Genomic DNA, 16,691 nt, shown 5'->3' with positions numbered 1-16,691 from the left:
GCCTAACAAGGGATGTCTGAGGCAGGAGGTGAAGTTTCGAGAAGAGGACTTGTGTTTATCACGGCGACATCTAAGTGACACTGTAGAATTGACAGAACACACTTGGTGCCAAGTGTGTCTTGTCACCTTTTCAATTGTCCTTGTATGTAATTGATTGATTGATTGAAAACATCTTTATTTGCAGGATATTCGTAGAACTTGTGGGTGGGCCGTCTAGTCCGGTAGCCCACTGGTTACTGCTGCTGTGCTGGCCCTCCCCACCAGCCAGTGCTGATGGTCAGGATCATCGCTGAGCAAAATAGCCTCCCACTGCTCTTTTGAGGGATTTGGAATGGGGTCAACTATGGGATTAAATTGGCAAGCCCACACCGTGTGGTAGAGGTTAGCTACCTCTACACAGTGTGGGCATTGCGGGGAGTATAGTGTAGGGTACCATTGGTGTAACTTAGCTGGTATTGGGTATATATTAGTTTGTAGTCTCCTAAGAGTGTTCTCTTCCAGCTTATTGAGGGATTTATGTGGTGTTGGGTACTCCTTCCTGGCTGTTCTGTATGGTGCGAGATTATCAGCATATGCTGCTAAAGCAGTTAGGTCGCAGCACCCTTCACGGTCATCAGGGGGAGACGCCCGGTATAGAAGAGCTCGGGCATGCCTGTGAGCGGCTTCGTTTCCTCCTGGTAGTTCCAGGTGACCGGGAAACCAGATCACTGAGGCTTGGCTGGGTGGATGCTTAGTCAGCAATGACAACTCTGACCTGTGAATTAATCCATTATTGAAGTTGCGACAGGCGTTCTGGGAGTCAGTGAGCACATCGGCGTTGGGGTTAGATGCTATAGCTAATGCAATAGCTGCTTCCTCTGCGTGAGTGAGGTTGGAGGTTTTCATCGAGGCGCAATTCACCATCGGTCCTGAAGGCGTTGAGACCACAATAGTCATCACTCCATTCTTTGGCCCTGCGGCGTCCACATGGAGGGTGTTAGGTTGCTCGTCCCATTTCTTCTGCAGGGCTTCCCCTCTTGCTTTTCTCCTTTCGATGTTATATGCGGGATGCATGTTCCACGGAATGGGGTACACATTGACGCGTCTCCTCACATCACGTGGTACCTCTTCCTTTTGGTCTATCATATAGGGCAGATTAATATGGATCTTTTCGAGCAGATCTCTACCTGGTTTTGTGAGTGCGAGCCTATTGAGTTGTGAGAGGCATTGTGCTTCCCACATCTCTTTGAGGGTATTATGTACTCCTAGAGCCATGAGCTTTGCCGTTGGCGTGGAGTTTGGTAGCCCCAGTGCCGTCTTGTAGGCCTTCCGGATCAGTGTCTCCAACTTTTCAATTTCCGACTTGGAGAGGTTAAGGAATGCCGTCCCGTACATTATGTATGCAACACACTATATGTTTGCTACTTGTATGGATACAATTGATCTATTACATAACATACACTGAAAGGTTTGTAGAAGGACAGCACATAGTTTGATTTTAGTATTGGTTTCAGTGCCCTTTTATGCAACACTGTTAAGAACAACTTCTTTCATGAGAAATTCAAGCATAAAAAGTTATGCTAATCTTATGCACTTTTGGAATTGGTGAACTCAAAGCTTCTTGACAGCTTCCATTACACTGACAATACCGAGACGATGTTGGTCTCGCGGTGCATGTAGAAATTAAAGCACAGATGCCTGTACAGTGTATGTGAATGTAATAATTCATGTTTAACACATCTACATCCCTTGCAAAAGACATGATCTATTTCACCTCCTGATGAAGATGTTTGTATATATACTTTAGAGTCTCACTGAACTATATGGACACCATTTTTCATATATAAGCCAGTGCTACTATGCAATGTCTTCTTCCCCAAACTCTTCCATGCCTAATGTCATAGCTGTTCTTTGTTTCTTTGTGCCGTCTCTCTCTGTGTCTCGGCTGTGTGAAAGAATTCCCCCGCTCTGTCCACTCGGTGAGACACTGATGTTAAACTCGGAGAAAGATGCAAAGATGTTAGGTCCACATGCCACACCTGATTAGCTGTCATGCTGTAGCATTACCAGGATTGGCCTGCCCATACGTTTGATTGCACTTTCTTCAGGATTAACCTGCATTATGAACCTCATTCAAGCACTTGTGACAGCATGTATCCTGCACTAGTGTCAGGATCGGCCCACCAAGTTACCACCTTTTGATTACGCAGTCTCCGTGATTGGCTCAGTCTTGGTTTCATCATCTCTGGCATCGATCCAGCTTACTGTTACACTGCCTCTGAGATCAGCCCAGCTTACTTGACGAGACAGCCAGACAACATTACAAACTCTGGGGAGATAAGCGAAGAAAGCGTTGCTTATAAGCTGTGCTTGTGCTAGCAAACTCTTCTTATTGTTTAGCACTGAGGTCGTTGGCGGTGGTGATAGAAGCCTTCCCTCTCCATTTTTTATTATTATTTCTTTTTGCACAAATTGCATACTGCCTATTGCTTTTTACCAGTCATTTCTTAAACGGAGATCCGTAAACCCCTTGGTGTGTTGGTGAAGTTATCACTGCTAGTAAAGCCTCCTCCCTCCTTTAAATGCTGGATGCTGGGGCCCGATGAAGTGTATGACTCATCAGCCGGTACCCTTTCATACTGTAATCAAATCCTGCCTTTCTGGGAAGTTCTTAATTATTCACCTGTGAACTTTGACTGTTGCATGTACTGTTAGAATAGAAAGAGATGAAGCACTGCATAGCCTTCGAAGGTTACGTTCATGTTCCTTATCAATTGTAGGACCTATCACCTTGTTATCTAATGTCTTTGGCATTTTTTTCTGTACCTTAGGTCATCTATTTCTTTTTGTGATACACTGTAGTTTTTTCAATAGCATTCATTCGTGGCTGAAGACCACTGCTCTGTGTAAACTTATGTCACCTGTTCTTCTTCCCCACAGAATGCAGTGTGTGTGGGGAAGGCCATGTGACTGCAGCATGCCCACTTTTGGGCCTGGCCCAGAAAGTGGATGACAAGTCAGTGCCGTCGCGGGCACGTCTCTCACTGCCACCAACATTGGCTCTGGCTGAAAATGCAGAGTGTGGCCCTCGTGTTACAGCCCGTGAGGACATTCCGGTGGGAACTCAGTTTGGGCCTGTTGAAGCCCCCCGTTACCGTGCTTTCAAAGGCAGGCCACGCTTCAGGCTCAAGGTACACCAGTCCTCTACTTAGACTGTGCTACTTCAAAATTTCATATGAACTGGACAAGGATGAAGGCAGGAGATACACGCATTGGTCTCTCTGTTCTTGTCTAGGTTGTTGATATTTTTTTAAAGCAGAAGGTATTGCCAGCTCTCCAAAATTGAATCACTTGGAGACCATTTTAACTTCAGTGCATAGGTGTCATTTTGAATGCACTGCACAACTTACAACTTTGGACGTTTTCTCACTGGTTTTCTCACTGTTGCACAAGATGTTGACTGTACATGTGACATAGGGTTGCTTGTGCTTTATAGGGTTGCAACATATTTCCTTCCTCCATTAACAGCTCTACAGAGTCTACACAACCACAGAATACTTTATATTTGTCCTTATTTTGTGTTTATTGTTTTCAGTTTCATTACTTTAATAAAGTAATGAGCTGATGCACTCATGCAATGCTAAACGTGTCTGTTGAACTGTTTTACTGTTTCCTTTGGCCATACCAGTTTGTGCTTCACAGGCCATATTTACAATGTAAAACAGCGACAAACAAGACCTCTGAATAAATTCATGTAGTACATACAAAGCTTTAATAGAGCGTATGTAGTAATTAAAATGTATAATACAACCATCAAAGTCAAATATTGACAATAGAAAAGAAGTGCCAAATGTACCAAACAAAAGGTGAACATTTGGATTACAGCATCAGAAACAAAGCTGTGAGACTGGTAGGGTGCAGGCATCATGGTGAGCATTTTACTGGTGAACCTGAAGCATGTAAGGCAGCAAAACCAAGGTGTAAATGACACGTATGCCACCATATGGTAAGCTCAGACAGACTAAACACACCAAGTTCGAGATTGTCAAAAACAGTGTCGTTAAAAATTGCAAAAAAACACTATTAATGAAGGGAGCATAAGGGCTTTAGAAGGAGCTTTTTCTGTGTCTAGCTGTACCGCTTGTTGCGACATTGCAGGTTTCTTACTTAACTTTTTTTTTTGCTGTTGCAAAGTCAGATTCCACACAAATCGACGTGCCAACACAACAACAACTTGGTTAGGTCTGGATACCTGCATACTTTACAGGTGTAGTGGTGCGGAAGATCAAGAAGTTGTTCCGTGACGTCATTGTGTGCAACTGTCAAGTAAATGCTATTGCTTGATTCTTACACACATTTAGCATTCATTTGAATGAATCTGGCAGGCAAGCTAAAGAGTCGATTAGGATGCAAAATGAGGACTTTTGTGTGCCCGTTTCTGTCCACAGGTGTTTCCAACCAAGGGTCGTGCCACCTGTCTCGACACGTCAGACGAGTATCAGTGCAACTGGATGTGCTTTGTGGAGCCTGCATCAGAGCCATCGGTGCAAAATCTCATTGCTTACCAACTGGGTCAAGACATCTACTTCAGCGTACAGAAGCCAATTAAGTCGGGTGATGCACTGTACGTGGGCTATGCACCACCGTATGGTCGCAAGATGGGTAGGTGCCCATTTTATTCATCAATGTGGTCATTTCATGCATTGCGGAGGACTGTGTCTATGTGGGAGTTGAGATACATCTTAAAAGGTGCCCGCGTGTCTATGCATGGATGTGTCACTCCCTTGGAAACACTTGCGAAGATGGGTTTTCCCACAATAAGGGTTCTTGTGAAGAGACGGCCACTTCATGGACTTCCTTTGAACTGAGCATTCTAAGTGTTTATGCAGGTTTGTAACTTGCATTTCTGCCTCAGCAAAAGTAAGCGTCATTATACATGATGTCCTCCCTAAAGGGATGTAAAATATAACATCAGAAATTGTAAAATGTAATGCAGGAAAAAATAAGAGCTAAGCGAAAGGTAGCTCGTCAGTAACAACTAAAAAGTTATGTTTTCAAGAATGCTCCACAAGCCTTGGCCGAACATTATGGCTATAAAATTAATAATTTAGAAGTAAGTCAATTAATACAAATTATTTAATTAAGAAGTTAAAGAAATAGTGAATACTTCTGTAGGTGGCTTGCTAACAACACGTGTTTGGTTTCACCCAAATAGCCTTTTTCTTTTTACGTGCTGCACATTAGCTAGGACACCCTGTATAAGCAAACGTACATTATGTTGGATTTAATGTGGGCCTTCTTGATAGTGAGATTGAGACCCAGCTCATTTCATCATCAAGACGTGGGTTGTCTGGATGGGTTAAGACCATCTAACGTCTCTTAAGGAGCAAATAAGCCATGCATGTGCGTTCTGCTGAACATTGCCAATGACTGCAATGAACAGTAGCAGGATAGCCATGTAATTACTAAAAATAAAACCCAATAACACATGTAGTAGTAGTAGTAGTAGTAGTAGTAGTAGTAGTAGTAGTAGTAGTAGTAGTAGTAGTAGTAGTAGTAGTGTTGTATCATAATAATCATCATCATCACCATCATCATCATCATCATATTTCATTTAGTTGTACTTTGTGCATATATAGTCATGAGCCTGGTAGTTCTTTCGATATTTTGATGTTATATGATCACAGTTGCCTACCAGCATGCCTTTATTTATTTATTTATTTATTTATTTATTTATTTATTTATTGAAAATACCTTACAGGCCCCTTGACAGGGCATTGAGTAAGAGGGGTAATTAAAGTACAAAGTAACTCGACAGAGTACAAACGGCTCAAATTTGCAATTTAACATGTTCGTTTGCATGTAATCTTGTATTGACTTGATACTAGCCTTTCTTTCTGAAATTAAGTATTGTTACTAAAGTGACTTCCTGTGTGAGCTATTTTTTAAGTAATCCGTCTGAGGTGATGCAGGTATTCTGTAAATAATAATAAATAAATAAAATAAATAATCTGTGTCATGTACGATTTGCCTCAACATCAATTCACAGCAAATCAAAAGCCATCCTTTTTTCACCTGTAGCAAAGCCATGCTTGCCTATGGTGAGTTAAAGCTGTGTTCTTGCATAGTAAAATAGGTGAAAAGAGAATAATGTACTTGGAGTATGTTGATGCTTACATATTAGTAACTTTTCTTTTTTTTTTTTTGAGCACAGAGGATGCTACCTATAGTCTTTTTGTATGATGTGCACCGCTCACACGAAGTAAATTCTAGTGAAAAACAGTGTATCAGCCCTAAGTCTTACAAAACAAATATGTATCATCAACATTAGATAACCAATATTAATCATTTTCAAGATTGCCACATTTTATCTCACCTGCTCTTCTTTTATGAAATCGTCCAGTATGATCTTTAACATTGTTTTGGTCTTTACAAACACCTTAACGACTCCTTAATTTGGAGATATGATAATCAGCTTGAGCAGTAGCATCCTGCCAGTTACTCACTTCTCTGATTTTGTGACTTATTTAGAATCTTGCAGTTTTGCTGAATGTTCTTGTTTATTTATCTCAAACTTGGTCCAGCCTGTTATACTTTTATTGGCACAGGCTTTGTACCCTACCTTTTCTCATCCGTCTGGAATTCTTGTTTTAAATATTATGATTTAGGTATAAAGTATTTATCATTGCAATGCATCTGTTAAGTGCACTCAAATTAACTGTGCCTTTAAAAATATGCAGCTGGTCCTACTGAAGAACTTCCATCACAGTACACAGCATCAGTGCCTGCACAGCCAGGGGGCCCACCAGCTAAAAGAAAGAGGGGACGGCCGCCCAGAAGTGTCTCAATGGCACGCCCCACAAAAGTCACCATCATACCACAGGTAAACAGGCAGGGAGAAATAGCATGTCTTTCTCTCTCATCACAAGAACAGCTAACTGTCCCTTACATGGCAAGGAGTGCCTCGTCCTTTCGGTCCTCTCTCGCCCTCTCGGTGCAAACAAACCAGGCATTAAAGACTTTAATGCCGAACACTGAGCATATCCCACCGCCCCCTTTAGAACTTCTTTCAGGATTTGGGGAGAACAAAATGCATTGCAAACACTAGGACACGTGGTAAATTTTGTCATTATTCACTATTGAACCGACTACTTCCCTCATGTTTCACATCTTTCCTGCAAACCACTGCCCAGGTTGATCCTGGACAAGCTGTTTTGACTGGTGACTCGCCAGCAGATGGCACGGTCAGCCTGGAAGCGGCCTCAAGTGTCGTCTCCTCACACGATCGTCAGCAGTGGACTTGCTCGCAGTGTGGCCGCCTGTACAGAGACAGTGTGCAGTTTGCCCGTCATCTGCAAGACCATTACCGGCCAGCCTATCTGCGGGAACTCATGGGTAGGCAGCGCGAGGGAGGCCGACCCCATGCCATCCGTGGGCGTGGAAGACCAAGGTCGCAGCCGTTGGCGCTGCAGACCGGCCAGGTTGTGGTTATGACAAGTTCTGGAGACACTTCAAATGCAGTGCCGTTGGGTGAGAACGATATTATCGCCACCGTATTATCAAAACACTCGGGTGCTTTTCCTATAAAACAGTTCTTGATGATTTTTGTGTCCTTCACTTAAATTAAACTTTGAATAAATGGAACACATTTTTATGTTGCTTCAAGTTCCGTTTAAGCGGAGTCTGCTCTATCTTTTTGCAATAGCTTGTTGCTTCATGTTAACCTGAATTATCTATTATAGCTGCAGGAAAAGGAAAATTTGCATGTATATTATGTACTAGCAAGAGCAGTGCAACAGTAATCAAATCTTTAAAAGAAACTCGGCAAGCTTTTTAGAAGAGCAAAGCGTCATGAAATATGTTTTGTATGTTTAGCTATTACAGGTTTCATTGCTGCCTTCTGATGAAGAAAGTTGAGACATCACAGCAATGCACAGTGCTTCTATCCTATTGCAGCTCTCTGTCTGCAGTAGTACACGCCAAGTTAATCCCATGGGACCACATACACTAACTATGATAAGGGCACCTAAAGCATATTGTTTATATGTTAAAACGCTTCTGATTAGGCCTGAACTGGTCATTACATGCAAATCTTGTTTGTAAATAAGCTCTGGAAGATGGATGTTTGGTTGATGACGGCAGCAGTATGAAGCGATGTAACTGGTTGTCTCTATATTTGTTGTTTTCGACAGGAATGGTTTATATCAGGCAAACTTCTGAAGTGACCAAGTGTACTACATTTTCACTGCACATGAGCTCAATTTGTTCTTGTACCTGAAATAGTTTGGGTATACCTGAAATAGTTTGGGAGTGGAGTCCATATTTGTGGGCAGAATGAAACTTGTCGAGAAATTGACTTTGTTATACTGAAGTTCATTTTTTAATGATGCTGAAGTGGCTAGAAATGTGGTAAAGTAAAACTTTAAGCTGACAAAATAAATCTTTGTCTTAAAGGGGTACATTGTATGGGTATGCCAGCAAATGGAAAGCATAACTAGAAAAAATCATGAGGCAAGACACAGAGAAGGGAACAAAAGGGTGCTGGACTAACAACTCCTTGTTGAGTTGTTACCAACTCACCTAACGACCCACTCTTATGAATTCTTTTATAGAGGCACTGACACATTATTTTCCAGTCTTCCTTTCTTTTTCTTTAAATGAAGGTCTGGTGCCTCTAAACTCAGAAAAAGTACTGTTAAGCCTCATAGTGATCTCAATAATTTAATATAATAGCTTTTCTACAGTCAGTTTTGGTTTCATTTCTACTGTGGCATGATGTCATGACACAGTATGTCGTCACTAGGGTGCACGTCGGGTGCACGTCGGGTGCACGTCGGGTGCACGTTAGATTTATACTTTGTTTAGAAGCTTTAATGTCATTTCTAAGTTAGTTTTCTACTTTCGTTTGATTCGGGAACATGTTAGAGTCAAGCAAATACCGCCTGCCAAAGGAATCAGCAGTGCGTTGTCACACTTTTTTTTTTTCATCTTGCTTAATTCGACTCACCGGATAATTTGAAAAATTTTGTCGATCCTCTCAGGGTCTAATTAATGGAATTCGAGTGTATTTATTTATTTACGGTGCTCTGAGGCTTACGTGAATAACTATGTGCAGATTTTATTTTTGAGGCATTGCAGAGCGTTTTTTCATGAAGCTTGCACATCTAAGCTGTCACAGCAGCATGTTATTAACTTTTTGTCTTTTACAATTTACCTTCGACATTTAGAAGCAATTACTGAGGAGGCCAGTGGAGCCCTCCTAATTCAAGGTGATGCAGTGGGCCAGACGACAAACCAGAATGGAGCTGTGATTGATGACAAGGAGTCCCAGGAGAAGGACACATTGGAAGAAGGAAACCGCACACAGCTTCTCATCCAGCTACAGGATGGCTCCATTCATGAGATACTGGTAAGAATCCTTAAAGAAAGTTTTGTTTTTCAGCACTCCATGTTTTGGACAAGCTCAGCTGGCAAACACACTCCCACTAAGAGGTGCTGGATAAGCACAGCTCACTCACGGCAGCTGTGCCTCGTTTTTAATGTCCAACACAAGCATGGCTCATATTTTCAGGGTCACATGTTAATCATAAATGGTGGCTCAAACAGTACTGCCTGATTAAAATATAACGTAAAGAAATGTAGGAATCTAGCATGAGAAAGAAACTAACCATTATCTGAGCACAGTTGCAGTTCTGGCAACATCAGTGAACGAGTTTGATTCTTTGATGATGCAAAAAACAGCTTTTTGTAATGGCAAGTGTCACAAAAGCTCTTGATGGAGTGGAGAGAGTATAACGCACATGCCAGCTCTCCGAGTAAATGTCTGAATTAATTCCAGCCACTTACAGGAGATCAACACAGTACTTTGTGCGTGGAAAGCCAGTACACACGGCGGCGGTACCCTTTATTAGCAGTACTTTTAAGACTAGTGCATGGCCATCAGCTTCATATGCTACGTTACTTTAAAGAGCTCAAGGTGGTCGAAATTAATCCAGAGTCCCCCACTACTGCGTGCCTCATAATCAGGTTATGGTTTTGGCTCATGAAAGCCTACAATTTAATTTAATTTGTAAATCTAGATGGCATCCATTACCATTTGTGCATTGAACTTTCATGCTAGAGGGACTTCAATGTCTGATGTCTTGTTTTGCAGGCCTATGATGGGAATCTCAACCTGCCAGCCACCGCAGCCATCGTTGAGGGGCAGCAGCCAGGTGAAGGTATTCAACTAGTTGAAGACAGCTCCTGTGCAGCAGCTCCAGCAACCACCATGACTTTGACAACTCTCGATCAGCTGTCGTTGCGTCAGTTCCCACAGGAGGCAGTGGTGGCTGTGCCAAATGGCGAGCCTGCCATACAGCAGCAGCGGCAGCGGCAACAGCAGCCGGCTCTTGTTGTCAGACGTGGGCGAAAGCCAAAGGCAAGTGGGGCAACCACTCGCGAATCGGGCACCATGGCAACACGAAGGTTTGAAGAAGTAGAACGGCAGTCGGCTGGCAAGTACAATCTGAGAACAACGCGCAAGGCCCTTGTCGTCGATGAGGTGAGGTTCCCCTGAAAATAAAACTGAGAAAGGAGTGTAGGGTAACAAATGGAATGGCAGTACTGTACTGTGTTTATCAAGCATCCTTATTAGTGCTGTAAATTGTGTCGGCTTGTTCTTTGCTTACTTCTTCCTTTCTACACCAAATGGTTTTGGAGAATGGTAAAATGGACGAGTTAATATTCATTCATTATTCATACAGAACAAATGACTAAGACGGGGAAGACAGAAATGACAGCACGCCATTTGGTTGCTGACTAGCAACTGAATGGTGTTGTAGATTTGTGGAAACCGTCTTCTGCACTTACATTTTCTCTTTTGTGGCCAATGTGATGGTTGTGTTGTTCAGTTTCAGATGTTGCCTTCAAATATGCCCTTCTTGTAAGGTTCCGCTTTGGGAGTTGAGAAGTGTTACTGAGCCCCTTGGCTAGACATTATTCAGTAAAGTAGGCCATCAAAGCTCTACTAGAAATTTTTCGCTACACAGGCATATGTTGAAGGCTTTAAATGGGTCCTCCAGACATGAATGTGTGTATATTCACATCTTACGGCCTGTCTTCATCATTATGTTCTTGTAGCCCTTTTTTGTTCAGCTCTTCCCGTCTCCCTGACCTTGGAAATTCTTTGCCGCTTTTTTTCGAATGGGCAGTGAAAGAGTGTCAAAAGGCGGTAAAAGGCCCTTTGCTGAAAAAAAATGTATACTATTGTATGCTGTACATTAGAAGGAAGTGGCTACTTGTCAGACTTAAAACGGAAGATCGCCTGGGAAAGCAAAACCACCATGTGTCATGTGATGTTTGAAACCATTCATCCTCTAAAAAACACGTGATGACAAAAAAAATTGTGCAAGTATACATCAACATTATGCATTGCAGGGTAATGACGAGGACTCTGATTATGAAGGGGATGACTACTCAGACTACGAAAGTGGCTATGATGGCAAGTATGCTTCTGATTTTGAATCAGACTCCCAGCTGCCCAGTGGCCAAGTTGCAGGAAATGAACTCATAGGCAAGTGTCAAGATGGTCTTTACTGGTGTTTTTACCTAGTTAGAAAACCCGCCGTGGTTGCTCAGTGGCTGTGGTGTTGGGCTGCTGAGCACGAGGTCGCGGGACCGAATCCCGGCCACGGCGACCACATTTCGATGGGGGCGAAATGCGAAAACACCCGTGTACTTAGATTTAGGTGCACGTTAAAAAACCCCAGGTGGTCGAAATTTCCGGAGTCCTCCACTACGGCGTGCCTCATAATCAGAAAGTGGTTTTGGCACGTAGAACCCCATAATTTAATTTTTTTTTACCTAGTTAGAGAGGTTTGTACACCTCAGTGCTGTGTTGTTGCATCTGTAACGAACCCTCACTGCTTTTAGGACCAGACCACTGCACTATGTGCAGGCAGCCAGTGCTTTTGATTACACGCTTTCCTGTACATTAGGCGCTATTGACTGCTTCAGTACTAACTGGCTGCTGCAGTGGTAATTGGCTGCTTGAGCTTGCAAGAAGAGCTTTTCCACTGTGAAGGTTTCTGATGGTTGGTGGAGACGGACAAGGACACCAGCACAAGATGGCTAGCAGCCAAGCTATGCCCAAATGCTGGGCCCTGGCTGAATGAATGTGTAGCCTTATGTAGTGGCTACAACTGCTGCAAGAGCCTGAAATAGATGAAAAAAGAAAGCTGTGGAAGTTTCTGATGTAATTCTGAAGCGTAAAAAGCTTGTTTGTTTGTATTTGTTTGCAGGTCCTCGCATCGCAACAACAGCTGAAGGGGAGCCCACAGCCCCAAACAGTCAAGCTCTGGCCAGTGACGTTCCCAAGGAGCTGCATGTAGCTGTGGAGATGTTGACCTCGTTGCCTTGCCAGTCTAATGACCAACCAACGGACATAAGTGATGGCTCCAGTGGACCAGTCCAGTCTTCGGAGGACACACAGCAGAAACAACAGGCAAGGACTAAGGGACTGTTTCAGTTCTGCTTCTTCTGTGATTTAATCCTTTCATTACTGGCAGAAAATCTGCGAAACTTATAAAAGCTCCTGAATATGTATTCTTTATGGAAGATGCTATTACAGAAATTTATCAGCAGGTCAAGCAGCAAGAAAAGAAAAGAAAACGAAAAGGCTGTTTGTGCCAGGTGCCTTTTATAGTGAGCATTTCAGCAGACCTAAAGCCACAGACTAACAATAAACATCTTCTGGTCTCTATAAACAAAACAAAATTTTTGATACGGTCTACTTATCATTCATATACTTTGACAAATATGGATTGATGGATTGTGCTTCTTGCTCAGACATAAACAGGTTAACAAGTTTAACAGGTACTGATTGGCTAATTGGGTGTTCATGAAAATCAGTGCACTTGGAACACACACATATGTGCATCCTCATTTTTTTCTGTGTCTGCGTTTTCCAAATGCTTTGTTTTTAATTGAGTCATGCGAACAACCTCCTTGAAAGAAGCCAGCAGCTGTTGACATTGAAGACTGCATAGGAAAGTGTAGAACTCTTTCCATGTTATAATGTTGATAAAGTTCAGATCCTGTCATGCGAACAACATGTTTGTGTAATGCATTTTTCCTGCTGGCATGTTCTGTTCCTCTGGTTCTATGAAAAGTACATTACAATGATTGTACTCTACTGGCAGAACTACTTGAAGGGGAATACACTATTGACTTACTGTAGCTGTTATGGGGCTCTTTTATTTGAAATGCTGGCAGTTGCTGTTGATATCACCAAATGTTCGGAAAACAATCTCAGGGACATGCCCAGATTGATGCACACATGGAAGTAGTTTTGTAAAACCAACACGAGTTCTACTCCATGAGGCGGCGAGGTCGGTTAGTCTGTTTCCACTTTATTCAGGACTTCCAAGGAAAGGCATGGCGTCTGGGGAGAAATGGAGAAGATTGTGCCCTGAAAGGAAAATATAGCATTTTCATCAGCATCTCGTTTATGATTATTGTCATGAACGCGTGACATGCAGTGTACCATGACACACTGAGAGCACTTGCATTTGACATGCTGAGTTTGTAGGCCTGTACTGCATTTACACTGCATGAATGAGGGCTATTTTGTGGGGAAAAAAAGATGGTCCAAAATTGATGCACACATTACGATCAAGTACAAAAGCAAGGCTGCACTTGCCATACCTACTGAAGCATGCACTGCTGCTGCTCAGTGGCAGTAGCATTTTGCCACTGGATATGAGATTACAGGTTCAATTTTAAACCGTGGTGGCCATATTCTGATGGGGGCAGATTACAAAAGCAATCATGTACTGTGCTTTGGGTGCATTTTAGAAAACCCTAGCTAGTCAGAATTGATCTGGAACTTTCTACCACGATGTCCATGATAGCTCACTGTGCAGCTTCAAGACATTAAACCCCACAATTCAACTTTTTAGCCTGTCATGAGGCCTTTGCATGGAGCATTTTCTTCCTATGCTTGCGCACACGAAGATGCACAGCATACATTGTGGACATTGTGCAGTCACCTCTCACAACTCAAGCATTCATCAGTGTGAATATTAAGTGAAAAAAAAAAAAACAGAGTGTCAAACCGAAACTTTTTCTTTTTCCAGCTTTTGATCTGACTCACCAAAAATAGTTTATACCGGTGTCACTTCGGCACTTTGGAGGCCTTTTGAATCAAGTCTTTCGGCTCAATAGCGAACAGGGTGCTGCTACTCGGGAAGATTCGACAGCCGTCAAGTAAAAAGTCACTAGAGTTGACAGAGTTTCATGAAACTCATACTAAATCTCGAAGGCCTTCTAGTGGCAGTAGCATGCCACTAAAACATGAGAAATGAAGCAACATGAAAAAGGAAACATTCTTAAAACTATTGTCAAAAACTATCAGCATCGAGCTAAAGTTATTTATACATGTGCCAGTTGATGGTGGCTACGAATTATCAATTAGCTTGTTTTTTTTTTTGTGGCTTTAGTATTGCAACCATCGTGCCACTTGTTTGTAATGCGAAACAAGTGAAGCTCTCAATGATTGTTTAAAACTGCCGTGTGGCAACAACACAACTTTTTGACTCAAGGGCCTCTCAAATATACACGTCTGACTCGGGTATTATTCCGATTCAATTTCGGAGGAAAAAAATCTAATGGTTCAAACCGGTTTGAACCGTTTTATATGTTTGTTTGCATAATCTAAGAATGATTAACAACAAAATAGCATAAGTTTACAATAGAACCTCGTTCATAGATTATTAAAAAAAATTATAGAAGAAAACATACAAACTGCGAATACCTCTGCTCCAAAGTCGCTAAAAAAATTTGAGAGACTTGACTGTAGTTGACATTTACATAATGCGAAGCATTGTGCAAATTGTTGCAGCACGAGATGTTGATGCGTGCTGGGCCTGAGCAGCCAGAGACAAGCATTGTCGTTTTTGTGGCTTCAGCAAGCTTTTGTTTGCACTCCTCGAATTTGGCCTTTGTCAGAAGCTTCTTCAAGCGAAGAATTTTGGTGGGGAAGTTTTGGCATGCCCACATAGCACAAATCATTGCAACACGAGTCGCCGATGCATGTCCAGTTGATGAGGCCTCAGCGACCCGAGAGGCTCATTTTAAAATTTTTTATTGCACAGTGTTTTAAGATGGCGACTGAAAACCGAAACGAAATCCAGCTGGTCGGTGACACCAGGATATGATGCCTATGACCCTACCAGAGCGAAACATGGCTCTCACTTCACGCTGTGTGCAGCAGAGAATGGCAGAGAGTTTGGGTTATTGCCTATTAAAAGCGTGCAGTAGGCTTCCAGCAGCACTATGCCTCACACGCTGTAAAACAGATAGGTGAAGATGTTTATTGCGATAGGGTTGGTGGCGATATCTGTCAGTTTGGCATGCGGTGACCTGGGAGGAGATTGTATGGTGCTTGAATAGGAAACAGTGCGCACTGGCATTTTCATGTGAGATGGGTGGGCGAGTATCGCAGGGAGGCTGCCGTGGTGGGCGGCTACTGTTCATAATCGCATGCACCTTGCGCCTTTTTTTGTTTACATGGGATCTAGCAGCCAGAAAACATAGTGAGCAATTGCAGTTTGGCGATGTACTGAATGTTGGTGCTGAAACATCACATTTTCTGGCAACAGATGAACTAGTAAAAAAAAAACATAACTGTATTGAGCCATTTTTTGTGTTCTCAGTTGTGAGCGTTGGCACTGGGAAATAGCACGTAACAGGATTGTATCAATGAGGTTCTACTGTATATTGAACAAAGCTCGATTGTGCTCATCATTTGCACCGGAAAACTCAAGAAAAGGTATGCATGCAGTCCTTTAGGCTGTAAGCAGTTACAAAAAAAAAAAAAAAAACACACAACAAACAGAAAACTGGCATTGTGCAAGCACATCTCATAAGCAAATCGTCAGAAGCAATACATCATTTCTGTCACACCTACTTTAGTTTACATAAGAGTGTGGTCAAAAGTGACTGCCTATTTAGGAAGAACCTCTTTATTTCAGCAGTTATATATAGGTCTCCCGCCATTGGAGAACTATTTGATGGTCACCAATTTCAAATGCTCACAAGCATATTGCTAACATGCCTGCCTCTCAACGTGACACATTGAAAACTATGTTAATGGTGATGCTACTTACAGTTGCGGCTTGTTACCCTGGGAAAAACTGAGGTATCTGGCCGTGCTGTGGCTACTGCTACCCACCGATAGTGACATGCTGGCAAAAATAAAGGAAGAGTGCCTTATCTATAAAAATACTTTTCATTTGGCATGAACCCAAAAACTGATTATTATCCAATCAGTCACAAAGTATTTGATTACATGCTGCATGGCTTGCCACTAGAGGCCTGTTATAGTGGGATATCATCAAGATAACTCAGTCATGGCAGGTGCCTTACAGTAAAGCTAATCATAAAAGCAGGTAACCAGAAAAGCTAATTATCCTGTCATCAAACTCTTGTGATTTGGAGGTATATTGCTGTGCTACAGTTAATTATGGCAAGCTAGTTAGTTCTGACAACAGTTAATTCTGACAACAGTTAATTCTGATGCATTTGGGTCGAGTGGTATTTCCCTTCTTTTTTCATGACTGTGCTCTAAAGTGACAATGAAAATACATGGGCCAATTTGAAAAAGCTTTGGCAAGGCGATGGCAGCTTGTGCTATTTGTATGAAAAACCTGCCATGCTCATGCATGACTTGC

At 42.4% G+C, this 16,691-nt stretch overlaps 1 protein-coding gene across 2 annotated transcripts in view; it reads left to right on the top strand.

Annotated features, from left to right (window-relative positions):
- The window catches only part of LOC142579383 (uncharacterized), a 61,487-nt gene that overhangs the window by 4,985 nt on the left and 39,811 nt on the right, over nt 1-16,691 (top strand). Inside the window, exons 2-9 of one of the 2 annotated variants that reach the window (XM_075689505.1) lie at nt 2,920-3,170; nt 4,428-4,641; nt 6,720-6,862; nt 7,173-7,509; nt 9,258-9,388; nt 10,133-10,522; nt 11,398-11,533; nt 12,261-12,463. In XM_075689505.1, the coding sequence (XP_075545620.1) occupies nt 2,920-3,170; nt 4,428-4,641; nt 6,720-6,862; nt 7,173-7,509; nt 9,258-9,388; nt 10,133-10,522; nt 11,398-11,533; nt 12,261-12,463 (1,805 nt within the window). Of the gene's footprint in view, nt 1-2,919; nt 3,171-4,427; nt 4,642-6,719; nt 6,863-7,172; nt 7,510-9,206; nt 9,389-10,132; nt 10,523-11,397; nt 11,534-12,260; nt 12,464-16,691 lie in introns of both variants that reach the window. The other variant, XM_075689504.1, reaches the window with a different exon arrangement.

This window comes from Dermacentor variabilis, chromosome 4 (assembly GCF_050947875.1).
Source record: "Dermacentor variabilis isolate Ectoservices chromosome 4, ASM5094787v1, whole genome shotgun sequence".
NCBI lineage: Eukaryota > Metazoa > Arthropoda > Arachnida > Ixodida > Ixodidae > Dermacentor > Dermacentor variabilis.
The sequence above is the reverse complement of the archived record's forward strand: the minus strand, read 5'-3'. Positions and strand labels throughout refer to the sequence as shown.